Genomic DNA, 20,805 nt, shown 5'->3' with positions numbered 1-20,805 from the left:
TCAAGGGCTTCTTGACTAGTTTGGGCCTCCCTTTCTAACTCTGGAGTACGTTACAGCAGTGTTATACAGGAGAATCTTGTACCCCTTACATACAATGTGGATACACACATTTTACCGGGACAATATTGTTCAGCAGATTATGAGTTTCCAAATGAGACCTCGCCAGGCAATTTTGTACTAAATTTATCATAGTCTTGTAAAAGTGGTGAAGATCATGGTATAGACTGTCACGGGGATCACACGGGGAAGGAGGGGCTCGGGGGGGTCACTCTTAAGGGGAACGGGGCTCTGGGCAGGGGGGTCACATGGGGAGGGCAAGGCTGGGGGGTTCACGGGGTTACAGGGAGGGGCTCTGAGTGGGGGTCATTGGGGAGGGAGGGGCTCGGGGGGTCACACTTAGGGGAATGGGGCTCTGGGGAGGGGGATCAAAAGGGGAGGGCAGGGCTGGGGGTTACAGGGAGGGGCTCTGAGTGGGGGTCACAGGGGGCAGGGGGTCACAAGGGGGTCACAAGAGGAGGGCAGGGCTGGGGGTACAGGGAGAGGCTCTGAGTGGGGGTCATGAGGGGGCAGAGGGGTCACAAGGGGTACAGGGAGGGGTCTGAGTGGGGAGGGGGGTCACAAGGGGAGGGCAGGGGTGGGGGGTACAGGGAGGGGCTCTGAGTGGGGGTCGCTGGGGGGCACGGCTGGGGGTACAGGGAGGGTTCTGAGTGGGGGTCGCTGGGGGGCAGGGCTGGGGTACAGGGAGGGGTCTGAGTGGGAGTCACGGGGGGGCAGGGCTGGGGGTACAGGGAGGGCTCTGAGTGGGGGTCGCTGGGGGTACAGGGAGGGGTCTGAGTGGGGGTCACTGGGGGGGCAGGACTGGGGGTACAGGGAGGGGCTCTGAGTGGGGGTCACTGGAGGGCAGGGCTGGGGGGTACAGGGAGGGGCTCTGAGTGTGGGTCGCTGGGGGGCAGGGCTGCAGGTACAGGGAGGGGTCTGAGTGGGGGTCACAGGGGGGCAGGCCTGGGGGTACAGGGAGGGGTCTGAGTGGGGGTCACTGGGGGGCAGGGCTGGGGGTACAGAGAGGGGTCTGAGTGGGGGTCGCTGGGGGGCAGGGCTGGGGGTACAGGGAGGGGTCTGAGTGGGGGTCACTGGAGGGCAGGGCTGGGGGGTACAGGGAGGGGCTCTGAGTGGGGGTCACTGGAGGGCAGGGCTGGGGGGTACAGGGAGGGGCTCTGAGTGTGGGTCGCTGGGGGGCAGGGCTGCAGGTACAGGGAGGGGTCTGAGTGGGGGTCACAGGGGGGCAGGCCTGGGGGTACAGGGAGGGGTCTGAGTGGGGGTCACTGGGGGGCAGGGCTGGGGGTACAGAGAGGGGTCTGAGTGGGGGTCGCTGGGGGGCAGGGCTGGGGGTACAGGGAGGGGTCTGAGTGGGGGTCACTGGAGGGCAGGGCTGGGGGGTACAGGGAGGGGCTCTGAGTGGGGGTCACTAGGGGGGCAGGCCTGGGGGTACAGGGAGGGGTCTGAGTGGGGGTCACTGGGGGGGCAGGCCTGGGGGTACAGGGAGGGGTCTGAGTGGGGGTCACAGGGGGGCAGGCCTGGGGGTACAGGGAGGGGTCTGAGTGGGGGTCACTGGGGGGCAGGCCTGGGGGTACAGGGAGGGGTCTGAGTGGGGAGGGGGATCACAAGGGGAGGGCAGGGGTGGGGGGTACAGGGAGGGGCTCTGAATGGGGGGTCACTGGGGGCAGGGCTGGGGGGTACAGGGAGGGGTCTGAGTGGGGGTCATGGGGGGGCAGGGCTGGGGGTACAGGGAGGGCTCTGAGTGGGGGTCGATGGGGGTACAGGGAGGGGCTCTGAGTGGGGGTCACTGGAGGGCAGGCCTGGGGGTACAGGGAGGGGTCTGAGTGGGGGTCGCTGGGGGGCAGGGCTGCGGGTACAGGGAGGGGTCTGAGTGGGGGTCGCTGGGGGTACAGGGAGGGGTCTGAGTGGGGGTCACTGGGGGGCAGGGCTGGGGGTACAGGGAGGGGTCTGAGTGGGGGTCACTGGGGGGCAGGGCTGGGGGTACAGGGAGGGGTCTGAGTGGGGGTCGCTGGGGGGCAGGGCTGGGGGTACAGGGAGGGGTCTGAGTGGGGGTCACTGGGGGGCAGGGCTGGGGGTACAGGGAGGGGCTCTGTGTGGGGAGGGGGGTCACAATGGGGGCAGAGCTAGGCTCACTGGGCTCGGGTCACACTTGGGGGGGCTCGGGGGGGCCCATCTTCTGGCTCTCGGGGCTGCGGCAGGGTCACGTGGCGAGACCCCGCCCCTAGGCGGAGCCTGCCGCGGGGAGGCGAGGGCGGGGCCATGCGGGGCGGAGCCTGGGGGCGGGGCTCAGGATCTGGGGGCGGGGCCGGCGTCTTCGGAGCCTGGCGGGTGGTGCCACGTGACGCTCCGGCTGCGATCATGTGACGCCAGAGGGGCAGCCCGCGTCACATGACCCGCGGTCGCGTCACGTGTCGCTGCCGAACGGGAGATGGGGCGGCCGGGGGCGAGCGGGCCTGAGCCCCGCGCCTGGGTCCTGCGGCTGCTGCTCGGGCTGGCGGCCTGGCGGGGCGGCGCGGGCGGGCGGAGCCCGGTGAGGGCGGGGGCCCGGCCCGGGTGTCTGGCCGGACCCTGCCGGCGGGGGGGGCTTGGCCCGGCCCGGCCCGGCCCGGCCCGGCCCGGCCCGGTCCGGTCCGGTCCGGTCCGGTCCGGGGACCCGGGTGTCTGGCCGGACCCTGCCGGCGGGGGGGGGGCTTGGCCCGGTCCGGGGACCCGGGTTCTGGCCGGACCCTGCCGGCGGGGGGGGGGGCTTGGCCCGGTCCGGGGACCCGGGTGTCTGGCCGGACCCTGCCGGCGGGGGGGGGGGCTTGGCCCGGTCCGGGGACCCGGGTGTCTGGCCGGACCCTGCCGGCGGGGGGGGGCTTGGCCCGGTCCGGGGACCCGGGTTCTGGCCGGACCCTGCTGGCGGGGGGGGCTTGGTCCGGTCCGGGGACCCGGTGTCTGGCCGGACCCTGCCCGGTCGGCCCGGTCCGGTCATGTCGGGGGCACCGCGCTCTGGCCGGACGCTGCGCGGGGCCGGGCTGAGCTCAGGCAGATGCGGGCTGGGATCGGCCCCGCAGCGGGGCCAGGCAGCGCAGGGGTGGCTGGAGAGTTTGGGGGGCTGCTCAGCCCCTGACTCCCCCTGCCCTCCCCCCCCAGGTGTGCGGCTGCTGCCCGGGCCCGGCGCGGAACAGCTCCAGCGTGGCCAGTTACTGCGGGGCGCACCCGGCCTTGGAGCTGCGGGGACGCTGCTGCCTTGGCCCGGAGCCGGGTGCCATCGTGGGGTGAGTGAGCGAGCGGGGCGCCCCTGTGCCTGGCAGGGCAGCGGGCCCTGGGCACGCGCGGCCCCCAAGCGAGCGAGACCAGGGTGAGCAGCCAGCAATGGGGCAGCCAGGACGTCTGCCCCAGAGGTCACGCTCTGGGCGTTGGCAGCGCCTGGGCCCCAGTGGGTCTCTGCTGCCAGGCTGAAGGGGCGGCTGGTTGTGAGATATGTAGGAGAGGCGCAGACTTGGGCAGGGGGGTGCCTCACTCCTACATCTGCTGAGTTCCTGGGGGGCAGGGAGCAGCTCCCATAGGCGACACCACCTGGGTCTCTGCATCCCAGAAGAACCAAGTGCAGGTCGGGAGAGCCCAGAATCTGCTGTTGCCAGTAGGAGCCCCCTACCCCCGAGTGTGAAAGGCAGCAAAGCCCTTCATGGAGCCAGCCCTGCCCAGCTCAGACCCTCCGGCCTTGTGACTGCCTTGGACAGGGGAAATGTGGGGGTGGGGAGAGGGAGGCCTTGGGGTGCATGGAGAAGGAAGGGGTGGGGCGGGGTGTATGGAGTCATATGCAGGGCAGGTGGGAGAAGGAAAGGATGGGGGAGGGGATAGCATTTGTGGGGGTGCACTGCGGCTCCCAGTACCTCTGACAGTTCTGCTCTCCCCAGGCTGGATCTGGGCAACTGCTCCCTGACGCTCCTCTGTGCTGGGTTCCCGGATGCCAGCGCTGCTGTTGTCATGTGAGTCCAACGGGGCTGTAGGGAGGCCTGGGAATTCAAGCTCTAGAGCGAGGGGTGGGGAGGGAGCTCCTTGCCGGGGAGAGGCTGGGTGCAAACCCCAGACCTTCTGTGCTCCTCTGGCTCGGGACCTGCTCCATCACCATCCCCCACAGACTGCTGGAGAAGGGCGAGGGGGGACTAGACCGTCCCCTCTCAGCACGAGCCTGAGCTTGTTCTGCACTCGCTGGGGGGACGGCCCCTGCCCCATTTCCCTGCTGGAGAGCAGTGAAGCACCCAGCCCCTCCTCGGTGCTCCCCCAGCCAGGCCCCCCTCTGCTGGGGGAATAGCTTTGTGCCTGACTCCTGCCCCGGCCTCCCATCCCTCCTGCCCAGCTGGCTGCTCTGAATGCTGGTCTCTGTGCTCCTGGGTGTGGGAGCTGTGCCCTCTGGGGGTGTGTTATGCTCCCTTCCCCCTCTGTTAACTATGGAGGTCCCTGCAGTGCAACACCCCCTCCCCCCCCCAGGAGTGAAGGCACAGGAATGCTGGGGGATCCTCCCCAGGAGTTGGGGGGTGGCCTGGTGCGCCTGCTCGCCCAGCCCTTGTTACGGCCTCACCCCGGACCTAGAGAGTCCCATTGTGCCGGGCACTAGTCTTGCTGGGATGGATGGTCCCAGTCTGACTGGGCCGGGTGGGGTGGGAGGGGAGACGAGACGAGACAAGACAGACCCAGGCAGGGCAGAGACTCGCCTGAGGCCTCACAACAGGGTGGGGGCAGAGCGGGACCCCAGCCCCAGGGAAAGTGCTCAGCCGAGGCTGGGGGAAGGCCTGAGTGCGCATGTTCTCCCAGGGTGCTGGGCAGGCCCTGGGCGCAGCGGGGGGAGCGGAGGGTTAATGCTGAGGGATCCATCTGTTTGCAGTGACCTGACAGAGAACCCCCTGGAGAACATCCCCAACGCCTCCTTCCAGGGCTTCACCAGGCTGCAGAGCATGTGAGTGCTGTGCTGCAGGGCCTGCAGCCCTGTGGCCTGGGGGCAAGGAGGGCACCAGTGATGTCCTGCTGGGAGGAAAAGGGGGGCAGGGATAGGGGCTCAGCAGGGAGACTTGGGGAAAGGGGCTCAGAGCAGCCCTGCTCCTGTGAGCACGTGGTTGGGTGCTCTGCCCCCACCTCTGACTGTCTCTTGTCCAGATCCTTGCCGCTTGCCCTGGAGTGCCCTGGAGGGAGCATGGCCTGGGACCGCATCACCACCCGCGGGGACAGCCGAACCTGCCAGGGGCAGAGGAACCCCTGCAACAGCTCGGGGGAGCTTGGTACAGTGCAGGGGAGAGAGGGGCTCAGTACTGGGGGGCCCAGGAAGGAGTGGGGAGGGCCACAGGATGGGTTGGGGGGGCTTGGAAAGGTGCTGGGGTGAGGGCCCCCATGACTGCTGCCCTGAGGCCCCAGGCTGGAAGAGCCCATGGCAGCTGAACTGGGAGGCACCAGGGCCAGGACCCCGGGCAGGTGTCCAGGGCAGGGCTCCCTCGCCACCACCTGCCATGGAACATGTAACAGAAATACAGACCCTGCCCCGGGCTCCTCCCGCCCGGCCTGGGCCCAGCCCCGCCCACCCTGCCCGCGCCTCCCTGCCCCGGGCTCCTCCCGCCCGGCCTGGGCCCAGCCCCGCCCACCCTGCCCGCGCCTCCCTGCCCCGGGCTCCTCCCGCCCGGCCTGGGCCCAGCACCGCCCCTGCCCTCAGCAGCCTGGCTCTGCCCTCCCCCACCAGGCTGGGCCTGTTCTCCCACCCCCAGTGCCCTGAACCTCGCTGAGGCAGGGACTACCGCAAGGGCACCCCTGGCTGCCCAGCCCCAGGAGCTGGGCTTTCCCCACACTGTCAGCGCGTTGCTCCCCGCTGCGGCATGGGGGTCTCGGCCCAGCCCCGGTTCCAACCTTGTGTCTTGTCTGGTTCTGCTCAGCCTGGCTGTGCCCAGAGAACTCCCTGTGTAGCCCCGACGGCCCTGGGCTCGTCCAGTGCCTGTGCGCCGGGAGCTACCACGGCTACAAGTGTCTGCGCGAGGTGAGGGGCCGGGGGGCTTGGGCCATGTGTCGGGCAGGTGCCCATCTCCGCTTGTGGGGAGATGTGTGGAGGGTGCAGCACTGGGATCCCCGGGGCTGGGGCCATCCAGACTCTCCCCATAGCGTCTGGCGCTCTCCGGCAGTGGGGGGCTCAGGGCATAGCGTTCGCTGAAAGAGTGCCATGGTGGGGGTGGCTGGGAGGCCGCAGGACTCCAGCTGGCTGCATGCCAGGATCCTGAGCGAATGCAAGAGCTGCTGCAGCTCGAGCCAGGGCTGGAATCTCCTCTGGGCTGGCCCCAGGGCCGGAGACGCGTGCTGGGCGGGGGGAGCAGACACTCAGACTTCTCTCCCCCGCACCCCAGCCATTCTCACCCGCCGGCTTTGCTTTGCAGGGCACCTTTCCCATGCTGCTCTTCTATGGGATCCTGGGAGCTGTGACGACCACCCTGTCCCTGCTGGCCTGGGGCACCCAGCGCCGAAAAGCCAAGGCCTCCTGAGCCCCTCCTGGAGGACGGCGGAAGGGCGGAGACTGGGCTGGGGGGCCTGCGCTGGGGCTTCTCCCCAGCCACTGAGCTCGCTGTGCTGGCTCCCTCGCTTCACCTGCCGATGGACTCTGGGGGGCAGCGCCCTGGAACGGTCTGTGCTGGTTGCCTGCACCCCCTCGTTCTGTGCCAGTGGAGGAGACCCGGCCCCAGCCTGCACTGGGCACCCCGCCTCGCCCCTCCCCAGACCACCCCTAGGGTCCCCCAATCTCACTGCCCTGCCCCCTCAAGGTGAGTCTCCTGCAGGGTGCTCTGCGCAGGTCACACCCACTTGGAGCCTGCGGCTGGGGAGCAGCCTGCTCCCCGAGCACAGATCTTCTCTGAGCAGGACGTGGGCGCTGGCCTGCAAGGTCCCCTGTGGAGTGGAGGCTTCTGGGTCTGAAACCCTCCGCCCCAAGTTTCGGACCCACAGGGCTGTGCTATGCCCCAGCCTGGGAACGGTCTCTGGGAGGAGCCCTTCAGTGGGCCAGAGCCCCCGGGGTCTCACTCTTCTCCCAGGGTGAGCCACGCGGCCTCACCTCCTCCTAAGACTGGGTCCCTGGGACTGCAGCCCCCCTACCCCACCCCAGGAGCTCCGGGCAGTGAGTCTGGGACAGACTCTGGGGAGACGTGTACCATCTGGGGGAGCAGCACCCCCCCAGCGTCTGCAGGGACACCCAGCCAGTGTGGGCAGACAGGCGGGTGTATCTGTGGCCTGGCACCTGGCACAGGCAGCCCTGGGGTCACCAGGGAAATGAGGATTAAAGGCTGACCAAGCTGCAGTGAACCCCATTTCCAGGCTCTGTCTCTGCCTCCCTTCCTTGAGCAGCTCCCCTGGGAGAGAGCTCCCATGCCTGCCAGAGCCCAGCCCGCCCCAGGCCTTTGTTCTCACCTGGGGTTTCCCCTCCGCTGCTCTGCTGAGAGCAGGGAAACCCCCCAGTCAGTGGAGCTGCTCTGGCCTCTCGGGCCCTTTCCTGCTGGGGGACAGTTTCTGCCAGTCCCTTAGCGCCCTGTTCTCCGGCCAGGTTGGCGCGAGGCAATGCGCTCGGTAGACCCAGGGATGTGAAGTCCCCCCGCCCCGGCACTGCTGTTACGATGCCCTAATGTGCGGTGTGGCTGGCACTCGCTGGAGGGGAGAATTCTGCCAAGGCCGGAGCTCCTGCCTGGGGCGGGGGCTGCCCACGGCCGCAGCTGAGGCAGCATCTGCATTGAAGCTCTGCAGTGGGCCAGCTTTCTACAGGTGAGCGCCGGCCTGGTCCATTTCCTGCCCTGGGGCTGCAGTGCGGGCGGGGGCGTGGATGCGCGTTCATGTCTCCCTGCCTGGGCCGGGAAGCTGAGGATCCAGCCAGCGGCCTGCATGCGGGGGTGAAGCCTGGGCCCGTGCCACCAGCCCCATGCCGCACATGCACGAAGAGGAAATGCCGTGCGCAGGGAAATGTGGACGCGGGATTCCTAGCAGATGTTTCCACTTCCACAGCTGGGTGGCCTGGAGCCTGCCTCCTGGAGAGGTGCCTTGGCCCAGCCCTGCCGCTCCTGGGGAGCAGGGTGACCGCGGGAGCTGCTGGCCCCCATTCTCCTGGAGGGGCCAAGAGCTGGGCCTTGCCCTGCCCCCCAGTGTGAAATTGCCACAAGCTCCTGGCCGTCGGGCCATGCTGCCAGGCCAGCTCTCTTGGTGGACTGGCGGGCACAGCCTGCTGCTGGGCACTGCCCATTGGACTCTCTTCCCAGGGGTCGGGCAGGGGCTGAGCCGGGTTTCCCAGAGAGCTAGCACGATACAGGGCCTTGCTTTCTGTGTAGCGGGTCCATGGCACATCAGCTGAGTGGGCCCGTGGGGCAGAGCCAGGCCCTTTGCAACAGCCAGCAGTGGAGCGGGGGGCTGACGGGTGTCCCAGGGCAGGGGGCCCAGCTGCCATCGTGTCTGGGGAGAAGTTCTCAGCCTGGGGTTTCGTGCTACTTAGAAGCATCAAGAAATGCCAAGTGCAGCCAGTCCTGGCACCTGCTCTGGGAGCTTGCAGCACTGAGCGCCCTGGGCAGAGCCCCCGTGCCTGCCCCCCACATTGTGGGGTGGCACAAGGGAGGGCCCCAGAGACCATGACTGGGGCCAGGAGCCCAGGGGCTTCACCCTCCCTGTGTGACACAGGGTGGGGTCCCCCCAGGCTGGGCTCAGGGGCTCCCTGATCCACAGCCTGGTTCTGCAGAGAAAGCGGGACCGGGGCTGCCCGGCACCTGGATCAGGCAGATGCCGGAGTCAGAGACACTGGCTGGGCAGGGAGCAGCACAGGCCGTCTCTGCCCAGTGCACAGGTGCCCCACATGCCAGCGGTGCCAGGGGTTACGAGGGCAGCGGCGATGGGGGAGGGCTCCTTCCCTGCCCCAGCCAAGGGGCTTCCTGGCCAGCAGGTGGGCTGAGAGTGAGGGGATCCCAGCACTGGCCCAGCCTCCCTGTCGGTGCTGTGGGGGGGCGAGCAGCGCAGCCCTGGGAGTGGGGTCCAACGACTGAAGCCCAGGGGGCTGAGTGGGGGGCCGGCTGCAGCTACGGGAGAGTCAAAGCGTGGCCAAGCCTAGCCCCACTGCAACTGCTACAGGCCCAGCGTGGGGAGAACAGGCCCTGTCCGTGCTGCCCTCTGCCCCACCGTCTGCCCTCTGCAGGGCCCAGCACCAGCCTCAGAGCCCCCGGCTGCCTTTGGCAACCTACGGGCAGGAGGAGAGGGCAACGGGTGCGTTTCTGGGACCGGGACCCCACTTATAAAGGGGGCTGAGGCCCCAACTCCTGGCACGGCTGCCCGAGGGCCAGGTGCCTCCCAGCCCGGTGCACCGAGGGCCAGGAATGGGCAGGGGATGTGGCAAACCCACAGGGCTCCAGGAGGAGCCTGGTCGAGGGAAGGACCTGCCCTGACCTGTGGGGCTGCAGGACCTTTTCCCACTGAAAGCCTTGACAGCTGTGCTCTAAGCAGCCACTTCCCAGCAACACCCAGAACACACGTGCCCAGCCAAGCTCATAGCTCACCACTCCCACCCCACGGACGTTTCACCCGGGGGCCGGGCAGGAGCCACTCGTTGCTCGCTGCTCAGCCGATCACTGAGCAGATCCCCTTTGTGGGCCCCCCGGGGACAAAGAACCACAGCATGGGGAGTTTGGTCCCCAGAGCAAGAGGCCAGCCGGGGCAATGGGGCATGGCATGGTGGGGCTGTCCCCGCTCCACCCAGCCCAGCCCAAGGGCACTGTCTACGAACCGGCAGTTGCCAGACGCACACTGGCCCACCCGGCCCTGTGCTGCCAGCCTGCCCCTTCCCCTCGGGGGTGGGCCCAGGCCGTGCCACACAGCTCCCGACTCCCAATGCCCAGCGTCCCCCGGAACTGCTATGCCCAGCAGCTCCCCACACAGACCCTCCACCACTGCCCCCCAAGAGACCCCCCCACTGGCCAGCAGCCCCCCCCCATGCCTCCGGAGACCCACTCCCTCACACCCTGCCCCCTGGCCACACTCACCGGCCCTGCTGGAAGGTGGTGGTGTCTGCCAGGCTGAGCTGGCAGCGCGGCCGGGGCCGGTCCAGGGCCAGGGCGGGGAATCGCTCCGGCCTCTCAGGAGTGGCGGGACTAGCCGGGTAGGGAGCACACACCGTACGTGTGCAGTGGTTCGACAGGAAACAGCAAGGAACTGGACTGGGATTGAGTGGAGCTGTACGTGTCGTGTGTGTGCCACAGGACTGTACATTGGAGAGAGTTATGGGGGAAGTGGAGGTTTTAAGTGGGCTTTTAGAGGAAATGGAATGGAAAGGCAGCAAAACGTGGGATCCCAGCTTTTTAAACAATCCTCTGACAACACACCAAAAAAGCTCATGTCTAGTTACTCATTCAAAATGAGAAGAAAGGCGCAGCAAGATTTCGTCATAAATGAAGTAAACTCCTAAAGATTTCAGAACACAACGGCTCTGAGGAGACACAAGGGACGCAACACAGAGTCCACCTTGTCACAGAGAAACACAGTTAGACTAGTTTCAGAGTAACAGCCGTGTTAGTCTGTATTCGCAAAAAGAACAGGAGGACTTGTGGCACCTTAGAGACTAACCAATTTATTGGAGCAGAAGCTTTCGTGAGCTACAGCTCACTTCATCGGATGCAGTTAGACTAGTCCTCTTTTGACCCAGCATAGTCTCCCCAAACAGAAGGGCACTGTTCCTGGAGAGGGTTTTTCTTGTTGGCGTAGGCCATCCACCTCCCCGAAAGGCTGGAGCGAGGTGGACAGAAGAATTCTTCCGCCCACAGCCCGGACTTATGTTCCCCGTGCAGACTAGACCTGAGGGTTGGTGCGTGATGAACAGTTAAGTCAAAATAGCTCCGTCCATCAGGGGTGTGTAAAAGGGAAACCCGCTCCTGGGCGACACAGCTACACCGACCTAACCCCCAGCATAGCTAAGGGCATTCGGGGAGGCGGTGGGCCTAAAGCGACGGAAAGACCTCCTCCACCATGGGGGTGTGCCGGCCTAGTCTCCGTAGCACAGACAGGGTTGCCAACCCAAGAGGAAGAACAGAGAGCAAAAGCCAAGGCGGCCCTAGGGCAGGGGGTGAGCCTGCACGTTGGACAAGGGGACCAGGTGAGCCCAGCATTTCCGACAGGCCGCCCTCCCGTCAGAGGAGGAAGAGCCCAAGAAGGAGGGAAGGGCGAAAAGCTGCAAGCAGGGAAAGAGACAGAGCAGCCAGGCAGCTCCCCATAAGGCAAAAGAAGGCACTGGTCCAAGGCCCCCAAAGGCAGACTCGAGAGCAGGCCAGATCCAAAGTCCCAGGGAAGGAGAGGACAGGATTAAAGAAGCCAGCAGCGAAAGCACAGAGTGTTATAAGCCGAGGTCTCCGAGCTCTGCTCTCCTTGTTGCACCGAAGGAAAACCCAGGCGGGTACTCGGCAGAGCAGAGCTGCCAGCGACAAACCCGACACTGACACACAACGACAACGCCCCCCCCCCCGCTGTTCTGTCTTTCACCGCAGGCCAGGGGAGAGCGCGAACGCAGTCCCCCACTACCACAAATTATGCAGTCGAGTTTCCCGCATTTGGGGAAATCGCAGGGGTCAGCACACCCGCAGTGCAATGGATGAGCCTCGCCCTGGGAAAACCACCTTCGTGATCATGGTGTCTCCCCTGCCAGGTAAGTATGAGTTGCTCGTTCCCAGCCGCCGCCCGCCCTCGCTCGCCCCGCACTCTCAACCCACGGTGGGGCCCGCCGCGCCACGCCCGCCGGCCCCGCCCACGCCGGCCCCCACTGCCGCGACCTGCCCCCACGTGTCCCCGGGGCCCCCGCCGAGCCCCGCCGAGCCCCGGCTGCCAAATTCGGGCCCCGCTCGGCAGCCGGCTCGCGCTCCCATAAGGCTCTGCTCGCACACAGATCTGCATACGTGCTCACGCGGCTCCGCCCCCTCCCGGGCCCCTCCCCCTGCCTGCCCGGGCCGGGCGCTCTGCCCTGGCCCGCCCCGGCTCCCCCGCGCGCCGAGCCCCGCGGCCGGCCCCTCCCCCCCAGGCGCCCTGGCCCAAGGGCCGCCCGGTCCGGCCGGGCCCGCTCCCCGCGGCGGGGGGGCCGAGCCGCCCCCGGCCTCAGTAAGGCGCCAGAGCCCGGCGGCCCTAGAGCCGTAGCCGGCCCGCCCCGGGTCCAGGCTCCCGGAGAGACCCGGGCACAGCCGGGATCGGGGCCCCGCCTCTGCCGGGCGGGGGGGGAGACGCCGCGTCTCGCTTCCCCCCCCCCCGCAGAGGTGGGTGCGAGACACCAGTGACCCCCCCAGTGACCCCCCCGAGGATGGTGCGAGACCCCAGGGACCCCCCAGTGACCTCCCCCCGAGGATGGTGCGAGACCCCAGGGACCCCCCAGTGACCTCCCCCCGAGGGGGGTGCGAGGCACCAGTGACCCCCTGCCTAGTCCCTGCCCGGCCCGTGTCACTGCAGGGGGCCAGGGGCTCGTTTTGCTCCCAGTGTCCCCGGTTCCGATGAGCAAACTCAGGATCTGAAGCGGGTCAGTGACATTTCCTCTGCGAGCGGGAGGAGTCGCGGGCCGGCCGCCTCCTCACCGTGACTTTGGTAAAACGCGCTGGGGCCCTGGCAGCGCCTCCCCGGCGCGTTTCACGGGCTCTGGTTTTCCTGCAGCCCGTGTCGATCTTTCGCTCCGCAGCGAAGGGTTCCGCGGAGAGGAGCAGTTGCGAGTTTCTACCCCAGGTTCCGAGACGTCGCTTCGGTGGGGCTGCTCTCCCTGGGCGTGAGAGGAGCAGGCTCTGCTCTTCACGGCGTGCCGCGTCTGTTGTCGAAAGGAAACCGGAGTTCTGAAGCCTGCACTTGACAGTCGTTTCGGGCTTGTGCTCGTAAGGCCTTCTCCGGCGAGGGGGTATTTTGTATTCATCGAGCTAAGGGGTTCCCAGCCTGAGCTTTGTGAAATGTGACGGGGGTTCTTGGGGAAAATTCCCTCATGGCGGACAGAGCTGTCCGTAGGGACCCCGGGCAGCCCGGGGCCAGCAGCCCGGGGCCCTGGGACTTCCAAGAGCTGAGCAGGTCAAAGCAAGCATCTCTATCGCACTGAGGAGATCTAAACTTCAAGACTCCTTAGAAGAAATGGAAAGGGAGGTGGATATTTTTGCTGTTTTTAAAATTGAATAGGCAGCTAGTGTTGTTTTTAAAATTATTCTGAAGAACAAGTTTAAGCTTCGTTGTCACGTGCGCTGATTCCCTGGACTGCTCAAGACCTGAGTGCTTGTGTAGGGGGAACTCTTTGAGTTGGCTTCTTAAACCCCTTCCTGCTGCTTCACATCTGATACTCCTGGAGGAAACGTAGGAGCCTTGTCCTGTAACAGGCTTATTCCAAGTGATACAAGCTACGAAAGTGAGCTCTTGGAAGAGTGTTGCCGTTTTCATAACATAATAAAAATACTGTAATGATGAATAACAATTAATAATAAATGGTATGCAATAAGCATGTCATAAAAACAAATTTTATATTTCCAAGATCACTGCTTTTCTAATTTATACTCAGGTAAAGGAGAAAATCCCTGGAAATATTCGTTTTTAGGAGGGGGTTCGCAAGACTTGACATTTTAGTGAAAGGGGTTCACAGGTTGTTGACGTTTGGGAACCACTGATCTATTGGTTTGGTTTCATACTTTTTTGGCATTAATGATTTGCCAAGGCAAGGCTTGTATAATGTAGAAAATAAATTTCAGATATATTTTCATGTTTCATTTTTTTCATGCATAAATTTATTCCCAAATGAAGGAATTAGAATAACGAATCCCCATGTTTTCTGTGTTAATATTTAATGGTACAAAAAGGGTATTCATACTGGTTATTCTAGATGACCTTAGGCAGCACAGCTCATTAGCAATTAATTCTTTCACCCCCATGATTTCCTGTAAGAAGGCCAGAGTGGGTCAGACCAATGGTCCGTCTAGCCCAGTGGAGTGTACAGAACAGGACAATTTGAAGTGATCCACCCTCATCTTCCACTCCTGGTCTCTGTGTAGTCCCAGATTTAGGGCTTGCCTCAAGCATGGGATTGCATCACTGACCCACTTCACTAATAACTCTTGATGGACCTAGTCTCTATTAACTTATCTCATGCTCTGTGGAACCCAGTGATACTTTTCGCCCTCAGGGAGTTCTGCATGTTAATTTCGTCAGGTGGGTCCCCCCCACCTTTACTGTATTGTGGGACAGGGTAAATAACACTTCGCTCTTCATTTTAGCCACCTCATTCATGCTTTTATAGTTCTCAACCCTTTTTTTACCAGGGGCCTCTAAAATTAAATACACAGCCCTGTGGATCCCCATCCAGACGTGAAGCAGGGGTAGCACACGGGGTCCCCTGCTCCCCCTCCCCCCGCTAATGTAACAGGGCAGAGCAGTGTCTTGTCTCCTTGGCTAGCTGCTGCCTGCTCGTGGGGTCAGTGGCTGTGAGGCAATCCTCACCGATGGCAGGGAGATCTCTCTTCTGCAGCGATACTGCGATTTTTTGTTGTGACCCTCCCCCCGCAAACCAGGCAAACGGGCTCAGTGGCCCGCTGAGGTGAGTTGGAGGTGGGTTAAGGCAAGGTTTCTTTTGGCAGATGACCGGTTGAGAACCAGTGCTGTATCGTATCCCTAGTTGTCACGAAGTGTGGGGGAGTCAGGGCCCTGCACCCCCACTTCCTGCGATTCGCCATGACTCTCAGCCAGCCAGTAACACAGAAGGCTTATTAGACGACAGGAACACAGTCCAAAACAGAGCTTGTAGTTATAGAAACCAGGACCCCTCAGTCAGGTCCATCTTGGGGGACAGGGAGGCCAGACCCCAGTTCTGGGCCTTCCTCTCTTTCCCCAGCCATCTCCAAACTGAAACCCCCTCCAGCTGTCTCACCCAGCCACACACCCCGGCTCCTCCTCCAGCCTTTGTCCAGTTTCCCAGGTGCTGTAGCTCACGAAACCTTATGCTCAAATAAATGTGTTAGTCTCTAAGGGTATGTCTACACTACGGAAATAGGTCGAATTTATAGAAGTCGGTTTTTTAGAAATCGGTTTTATATATTCGAGTGTGTGTGTCCCCACAGAAGTGCATTAACTCGACGGAGTGCTTCCACAGTACCGAGGCTAGCGTTGACTTCCGGAGCGTTGCACTGTGGGTAGCTATCCCACAGTTCCCGCAGTCTCCGCTGCCCATTGGAATTCTGGGTTGAGATCCCAATGCCTGATGGGGCTAAAACATTGTCGCGGGTAGTTCTGGGTACATATCGTCAGGCCCCCGTTCCCTCCCTCCCTCTGTGAAGGCAAGGGCAGACAATCGTTTCGCGCCTCTTTTCCTGAGTTACCTGTGCAGACGCCATACCACGGCAAGCATGGAGCCCGCTCAGGTAACCATCACCGTATGTCTCCTGGGTGCTGGCAGACGCGGTACGGCATTGCTACACAGTAGCAGCAACCCCTTGCCTTCTGGCAGCAGACGGTACAATACGACTGGTAGCCGTCCTCGTCGTGTCCGAGGTGCTCCTGGCCACGTCGGCCGGGAGCGCCTGGGCAGACATGGGCGCAGGGACTAAATTTGGAGTGACTTGACCAGGTCATTCTCTTTAGTCCTGCAGTCAGTCCTACTGAACCGTCTTATGGTGAGCAGGTAGGCAATATGGATTGCTAGCAGTCGTATTGTACCATCTTCTGCCAGGCAGGCAAGAGATGAGGATGGCTAACAGTCCTACTGCACCATCTTCTGCCGGGCAGCCATGAGATGTGGATGGCATGCAGTCCTTCTGCACTGTCTGCTGCCAGCCAAAGATGTAAAAGATAGATGGAGTGTATCAAAACAAGAAATAGACCAGATTTGTTTTGTACTCGTTTGCTTCCCCCCCCCCCCCCGTCTAGGGGACTCATTTCTCTAGGTCACACTGCAGTCACTCACAGAGAAGGTGCAGCAAGGTAAATCTAGCCATGTATCAATCAGAGGCCAGACTAACCTCCTTGTTCCAATAAGAACAATAACTTAGGTGCACCATTACTTATTGGAACCCTCCGTGAAGTCCTGCCTGAAATACTCCTTGATGTAAAGCCACCTCCTTTGTTGATTTTAGCTCCCTGAAGCCAACCCTGTAAGCCGTGTCCTCAGTCGCCCCTCCCTGCGTCAGAGCAACGGCAAACAATCGTGCATCTGAGTTGAGAGTTGTCAAGGTTCCTCCCCCACTCTGAACTCTAGGGTACAGATGTGGGGACCTGCATGAAAAACCTCCTAAGCTTATCTTTACCAGTTTAGGTCAAAACTTCCCCAAGGTACAAAATATTCCACCCTTTTGTCCTTGGATTGGCCGCTACCACCACCAAACAAATACTGGTTACTGGGGAAGAGCTGTTTGGACACGTCTTTCCCCCCAAAATACTTCCCAAAACCTTGCACCCCACTTCCTGGACAAGGTTTGGTAAAAAGCCTCACCAATTTGCCTAGGTGACTACAGACCCAGACCCTTGGATCTTAAGAACAATGAACAATCCTCCCAACACTTGCACCCCCCCTTTCCAGGGAAATGTTGGATAAAAAGCCTCACCAATTTGCATAGGTGACCACAGACCCAAACCCTTGGATCTGAGAACAATGAAAAAGCATTCAGTTTTCTTACAAAAAGACTTTTAATAGAAATAGAAGTAAATAGAAATAAAAAAAAAATCCCCCCTGTAAAGTCAGGATGGTAGATACCTTACAGGGTAATTAGATTCAAAACATAGAGAACCCCTCTAGGCAAAAACCTTAAGTTACAAAAAAGATACACAGACAGAAATAGTTATTCTATTCAGCACAATTCTTTTCTCAGCCATTTAAAGAAATCATAATCTAACACGTACCTAGCTAGATTACTTACTAAAAGTTCTAAGGCTTCATTCCTGGTCTATCCCTGGCAAAGACAGAATATAGACAGACACACATACCCTTTGTTTCTCTCCCTCCTCCCAGCTTTTGAAAGTATCTTGTCTCCTCATTGGTCATTTTGGTCAGGTGCCAGCGAGGTTACCTTTAGCTTCTTAACCCTTTACAGGTGAGAGGAGATTTCCTCTGGCCAGGAGGGATTTTAAAGGGGTTTACCCTTCCCTTTATATTTATGACAAGAGTGCTGTCCAGAGCGGTTAAAATGGAGCACTCTGGGATAGCTCCCAGAGGCCAATACTGTTGAATTGTGTCCACAGTACCCCAAATTCGAGCCGGCAAGGCCGATTTAAGTGCTAATCCACTTGTCAGGGGTGGAGTAAGGAAATCGATTGTAAGAGCCCTTTAAGTCGAAATAAAGGGCTTCATCGTGTGGACGGGTGCAGGTTTACATCGATTTAACGCTGCTAAATTCGACCTAAAGTCCTAGTGTAGACCAGGGCTAAGGTGCCACAAGTCCTACTGTTCTTTCTCCAGGCAGAAGGTGTCACCTGGCCCCACCCCCCTCCTGGGCTCAGGTGACAGGCTCAGGTATCATCCCTCCAGTGAAGCCACCCCCTGCTATCCCATCCCCAATGCAGACAGTCCCAGTAAACCTCCCCTGCGACATCCCCAGGTCAATCCGCCCCACTTCCTGTTCTGTCACACCCTCCTTAGTCATCTCTTGTCTAAACTGACCAGCCCTAAGGTCTGTCCTCTCGTCTCATACTTTGGAAGCCTGTGATTTACCCCTTTCCATTGTGAAAACTATCTATTCCTATCCGTTGTGTCCTATCTGCTAACCAGCTAGTGCTCCATCAGAGGGCTCCAGCCGTCTGCAGTAGCTCGTGGCTGGGAGTGCCAACCTCAGGGCAGACCATGAAGAAGCAGGGCTCAATCCCCACACTGGTGTGTGTTCTGTCCTTAGATTTCACCAGGTATCAGACTATGGATGATGGGCCTTTTAGGACCTTTTAAACCAAACTTGCTATTTTTGGATAATTTAAGCATTAGACACAGAGGACTAGAAATGTTTTTATTAACCTGTATTTTAGATCATTTTAACATTAGCTTGAATATAAATTTTAAATCTGTCCTTATCACTTTAGTAGTGGCTACGTCCTCTATCCGAGGACTATCTATTCAGCTGATTTTTGGAATTGGGAGATGGAATAGCAGCTTGCTCCATCCACAGCACACATCGCCCTGTTGCTGCAGTACTGACCCCAGGGACGGTGGACCTCCCGGTGGGGGGAATCTCGTGGTCGAAGAGCAGCGAAGCAAGGTGCGGTGGGCTGTGTTAACATTTGGTTTGTACTAAGCGGATGGTTTTGAGTCATTTGTAACTCTTTGGTTAGCGATTAGTAACCTCTTATTCTTAGGCCTCTGAGTTGCAAGGCTGCTCCTGCAGCTTTTCCTTTCTCATTGTTGGCAGGTCAGTTAAACAGCTGCTTTCTTCGTCTAGTCCCTGTTTGCTCGTCAGCCGCTCTCCTGCGGGCACCTCCCAGAACTGACTGCATGGCTTGGATCCTTCTTCCCTCGCCTCCCCAGTGAAGAGACATTTACCTCCGGGGGGTCACTCCTGTATCGCACCCAGCGCCGGGGGGGTCAGTGGACGGGGGGGTCCCTGGGGTCTCCCACCATCCTCTGGGGGGGGAAGCGAGACGCGGCGTCTCCCCCCCCCCCCGCCCGGCAGAGGCGGGGCCCCGATCCCGGCTGTGCCCGGGTCTCTCCGGGAGCCTGGACCCGGGGCGGGCCGGCTACGGCTCTAGGGCCGCCGGGCTCTGGCGCCTTACTGAGGCCGGGGGCGGCTCGGCCCCCCCGCCGCGGGGAGCGGGCCCGGCCGGACCGGGCGGCCCTTGGGCCAGGGCGCCTGGGGGGGAGGGGCCGGCCGCGGGGCTCGGCGCGCGGGGGAGCCGGGGCGGGCCAGGGCAGAGCGCCCGGCCCGGGCAGGCAGGGGGAGGGGCCCGGGAGGGGGCGGAGCCGCGTGAGCACGTATGCAGATCTGTGTGCGAGCAGAGCCTTATGGGAGCGCGAGCCGGCTGCCGAGCGGGGCCCGAATTTGGCAGCCGGGGCTCGGCGGGGCTCGGCGGGGGCCCCGGGGACACGTGGGGGCAGGTCGCGGCAGTGGGGGCCGGCGTGGGCGGGGCCGGCGGGCGTGGCGCGGCGGGCCCCACCGTGGGTTGAGAGTGCGGGGCGAGCGAGGGCGGGCGGCGGCTGGGAACGAGCAACTCATACTTACCTGGCAGGGGAGACACCATGATCACGAAGGTGGTTTTCCCAGGGCGAGGCTCATCCATTGCACTGCGGGTGTGCTGACCCCTGCGATTTCCCCAAATGCGGGAAACTCGACTGCATAATTTGTGGTAGTGGGGGACTGCGTTCGCGCTCTCCCCTGGCCTGCGGTGAAAGACAGAACAGCGGGGGGGGGGGCGTTGTCGTTGTGTGTCAGTGTCGGGTTTGTCGCTGGCAGCTCTGCTCTGCCGAGTACCCGCCTGGGTTTTCCTTCGGTGCAACAAGGAGAGCAGAGCTCGGAGACCTCGGCTTATAACACTCTGTGCTTTCGCTGCTGGCTTCTTTAATCCTGTCCTCTCCTTCCCTGGGACTTTGGATCTGGCCTGCTCTCGAGTCTGCCTTTGGGGGCCTTGGACCAGTGCCTTCTTTTGCCTTATGGGGAGCTGCCTGGCTGCTCTGTCTCTTTCCCTGCTTGCAGCTTTTCGCCCTTCCCTCCTTCTTGGGCTCTTCCTCCTCTGACGGGAGGGCGGCCTGTCGGAAATGCTGGGCTCACCTGGTCCCCTTGTCCAACGTGCAGGCTCACCCCCTGCCCTAGGGCCGCCTTGGCTTTTGCTCTCTGTTCTTCCTCTTGGGTTGGCAACCCTGTCTGTGCTACGGAGACTAGGCCGGCACACCCCCATGGTGGAGGAGGTCTTTCCGTCGCTTTAGGCCCACCGCCTCCCCGAATGCCCTTAGCTATGCTGGGGGTTAGGTCGGTGTAGCTGTGTCGCCCAGGAGCGGGTTTCCCTTTTACACACCCCTGATGGACGGAGCTATTTTGACTTAACTGTTCATCACGCACCAACCCTCAGGTCTAGTCTGCACGGGGAACATAAGTCCGGGCTGTGGGCGGAAGAATTCTTCTGTCCACCTCGCTCCAGCCTTTCGGGGAGGTGGATGGCCTACGCCAACAAGAAAAACCCTCTCCAGGAACAGTGCCCTTCTGTTTGGGGAGACTATGCTGGGTCAAAAGAGGACTAGTCTAACTGCATCCGATGAAGTGAGCTGTAGCTCACGAAAGCTTCTGCTCCAATAAATTGGTTAGTCTCTAAGGTGCCACAAGTCCTCCTGTTCTTTTTGCGAATACAGACTAACACGGCTGTTACTCTGAAACTAGTCTAACTGTGTTTCTCTGTGACAAGGTGGACTCTGTGTTGCGTCCCTTGTGTCTCCTCAGAGCCGTTGTGTTCTGAAATCTTTAGGAGTTTACTTCATTTATGACGAAATCTTGCTGCGCCTTTCTTCTCATTTTGAATGAGTAACTAGACATGAGCTTTTTTGGTGTGTTGTCGGAGGATTGTTTAAAAAGCTGGGATCCCACGTTTTGCTGCCTTTCCATTCCATTTCCTCTAAAAGCCCACTTAAAACCTCCACTTCCCACATAACTCTCTCCAACGTACAGTCCTGTGGCACACACACGACACGTACAGCTCCACTCAATCCCAGTCCAGTTCCTTGCTGTTTCCTGTCTAACCACTGCACACGTACGGTGTGTGCTCCCTACCCGGCTAGTCCCGCCACTCCTGAGAGGCCGGAGCGATTCCCCGCCCTGGCCCTGGCCCGGC

At 61.7% G+C, this 20,805-nt stretch overlaps 1 protein-coding gene and 3 non-coding genes across 4 annotated transcripts; 3 read left to right on the top strand and 1 right to left on the bottom strand.

Moving 5' to 3' along the window:
• Positions 1–2,485: 2,485 nt before the first annotated feature.
• On the top strand, positions 2,486–7,733 carry ATRAID (all-trans retinoic acid induced differentiation factor). The gene is made up of 7 exons (XM_074946930.1): positions 2,486–2,587; positions 3,193–3,317; positions 3,960–4,031; positions 4,928–4,999; positions 5,197–5,318; positions 5,961–6,061; positions 6,453–7,733. Exons 1-7 carry the CDS (start codon positions 2,486–2,488, stop codon positions 6,555–6,557), a joined length of 699 nt encoding a protein of 232 aa, XP_074803031.1. The 3' UTR covers positions 6,558–7,733.
• Positions 7,734–11,566: 3,833 nt separating this feature from the next.
• On the bottom strand, positions 11,567–11,730 carry LOC141985631 (U1 spliceosomal RNA). The gene has a single exon (XR_012638988.1). It is a non-coding gene; the product is annotated as a U1 spliceosomal RNA (small nuclear RNA).
• Positions 11,731–18,021: 6,291 nt separating this feature from the next.
• Positions 18,022–18,212, top strand: LOC141985606 (U2 spliceosomal RNA). Its single transcript, XR_012638968.1, has one exon. It is a non-coding gene; the product is annotated as a U2 spliceosomal RNA (small nuclear RNA).
• Positions 18,213–19,200: 988 nt separating this feature from the next.
• LOC141985620 (U1 spliceosomal RNA) lies at positions 19,201–19,364 on the top strand. The gene has a single exon (XR_012638977.1). It is a non-coding gene; the product is annotated as a U1 spliceosomal RNA (small nuclear RNA).
• The last annotated feature ends 1,441 nt before the right edge of the window (positions 19,365–20,805 follow it).

Source organism: Natator depressus, chromosome 3 (genome assembly GCF_965152275.1).
Source record: "Natator depressus isolate rNatDep1 chromosome 3, rNatDep2.hap1, whole genome shotgun sequence".
Lineage (NCBI taxonomy): Eukaryota > Metazoa > Chordata > Testudines > Cheloniidae > Natator > Natator depressus.
Note: the sequence above shows the minus strand (reverse complement) of the source record. Positions and strands in the feature narration are given on the sequence as shown.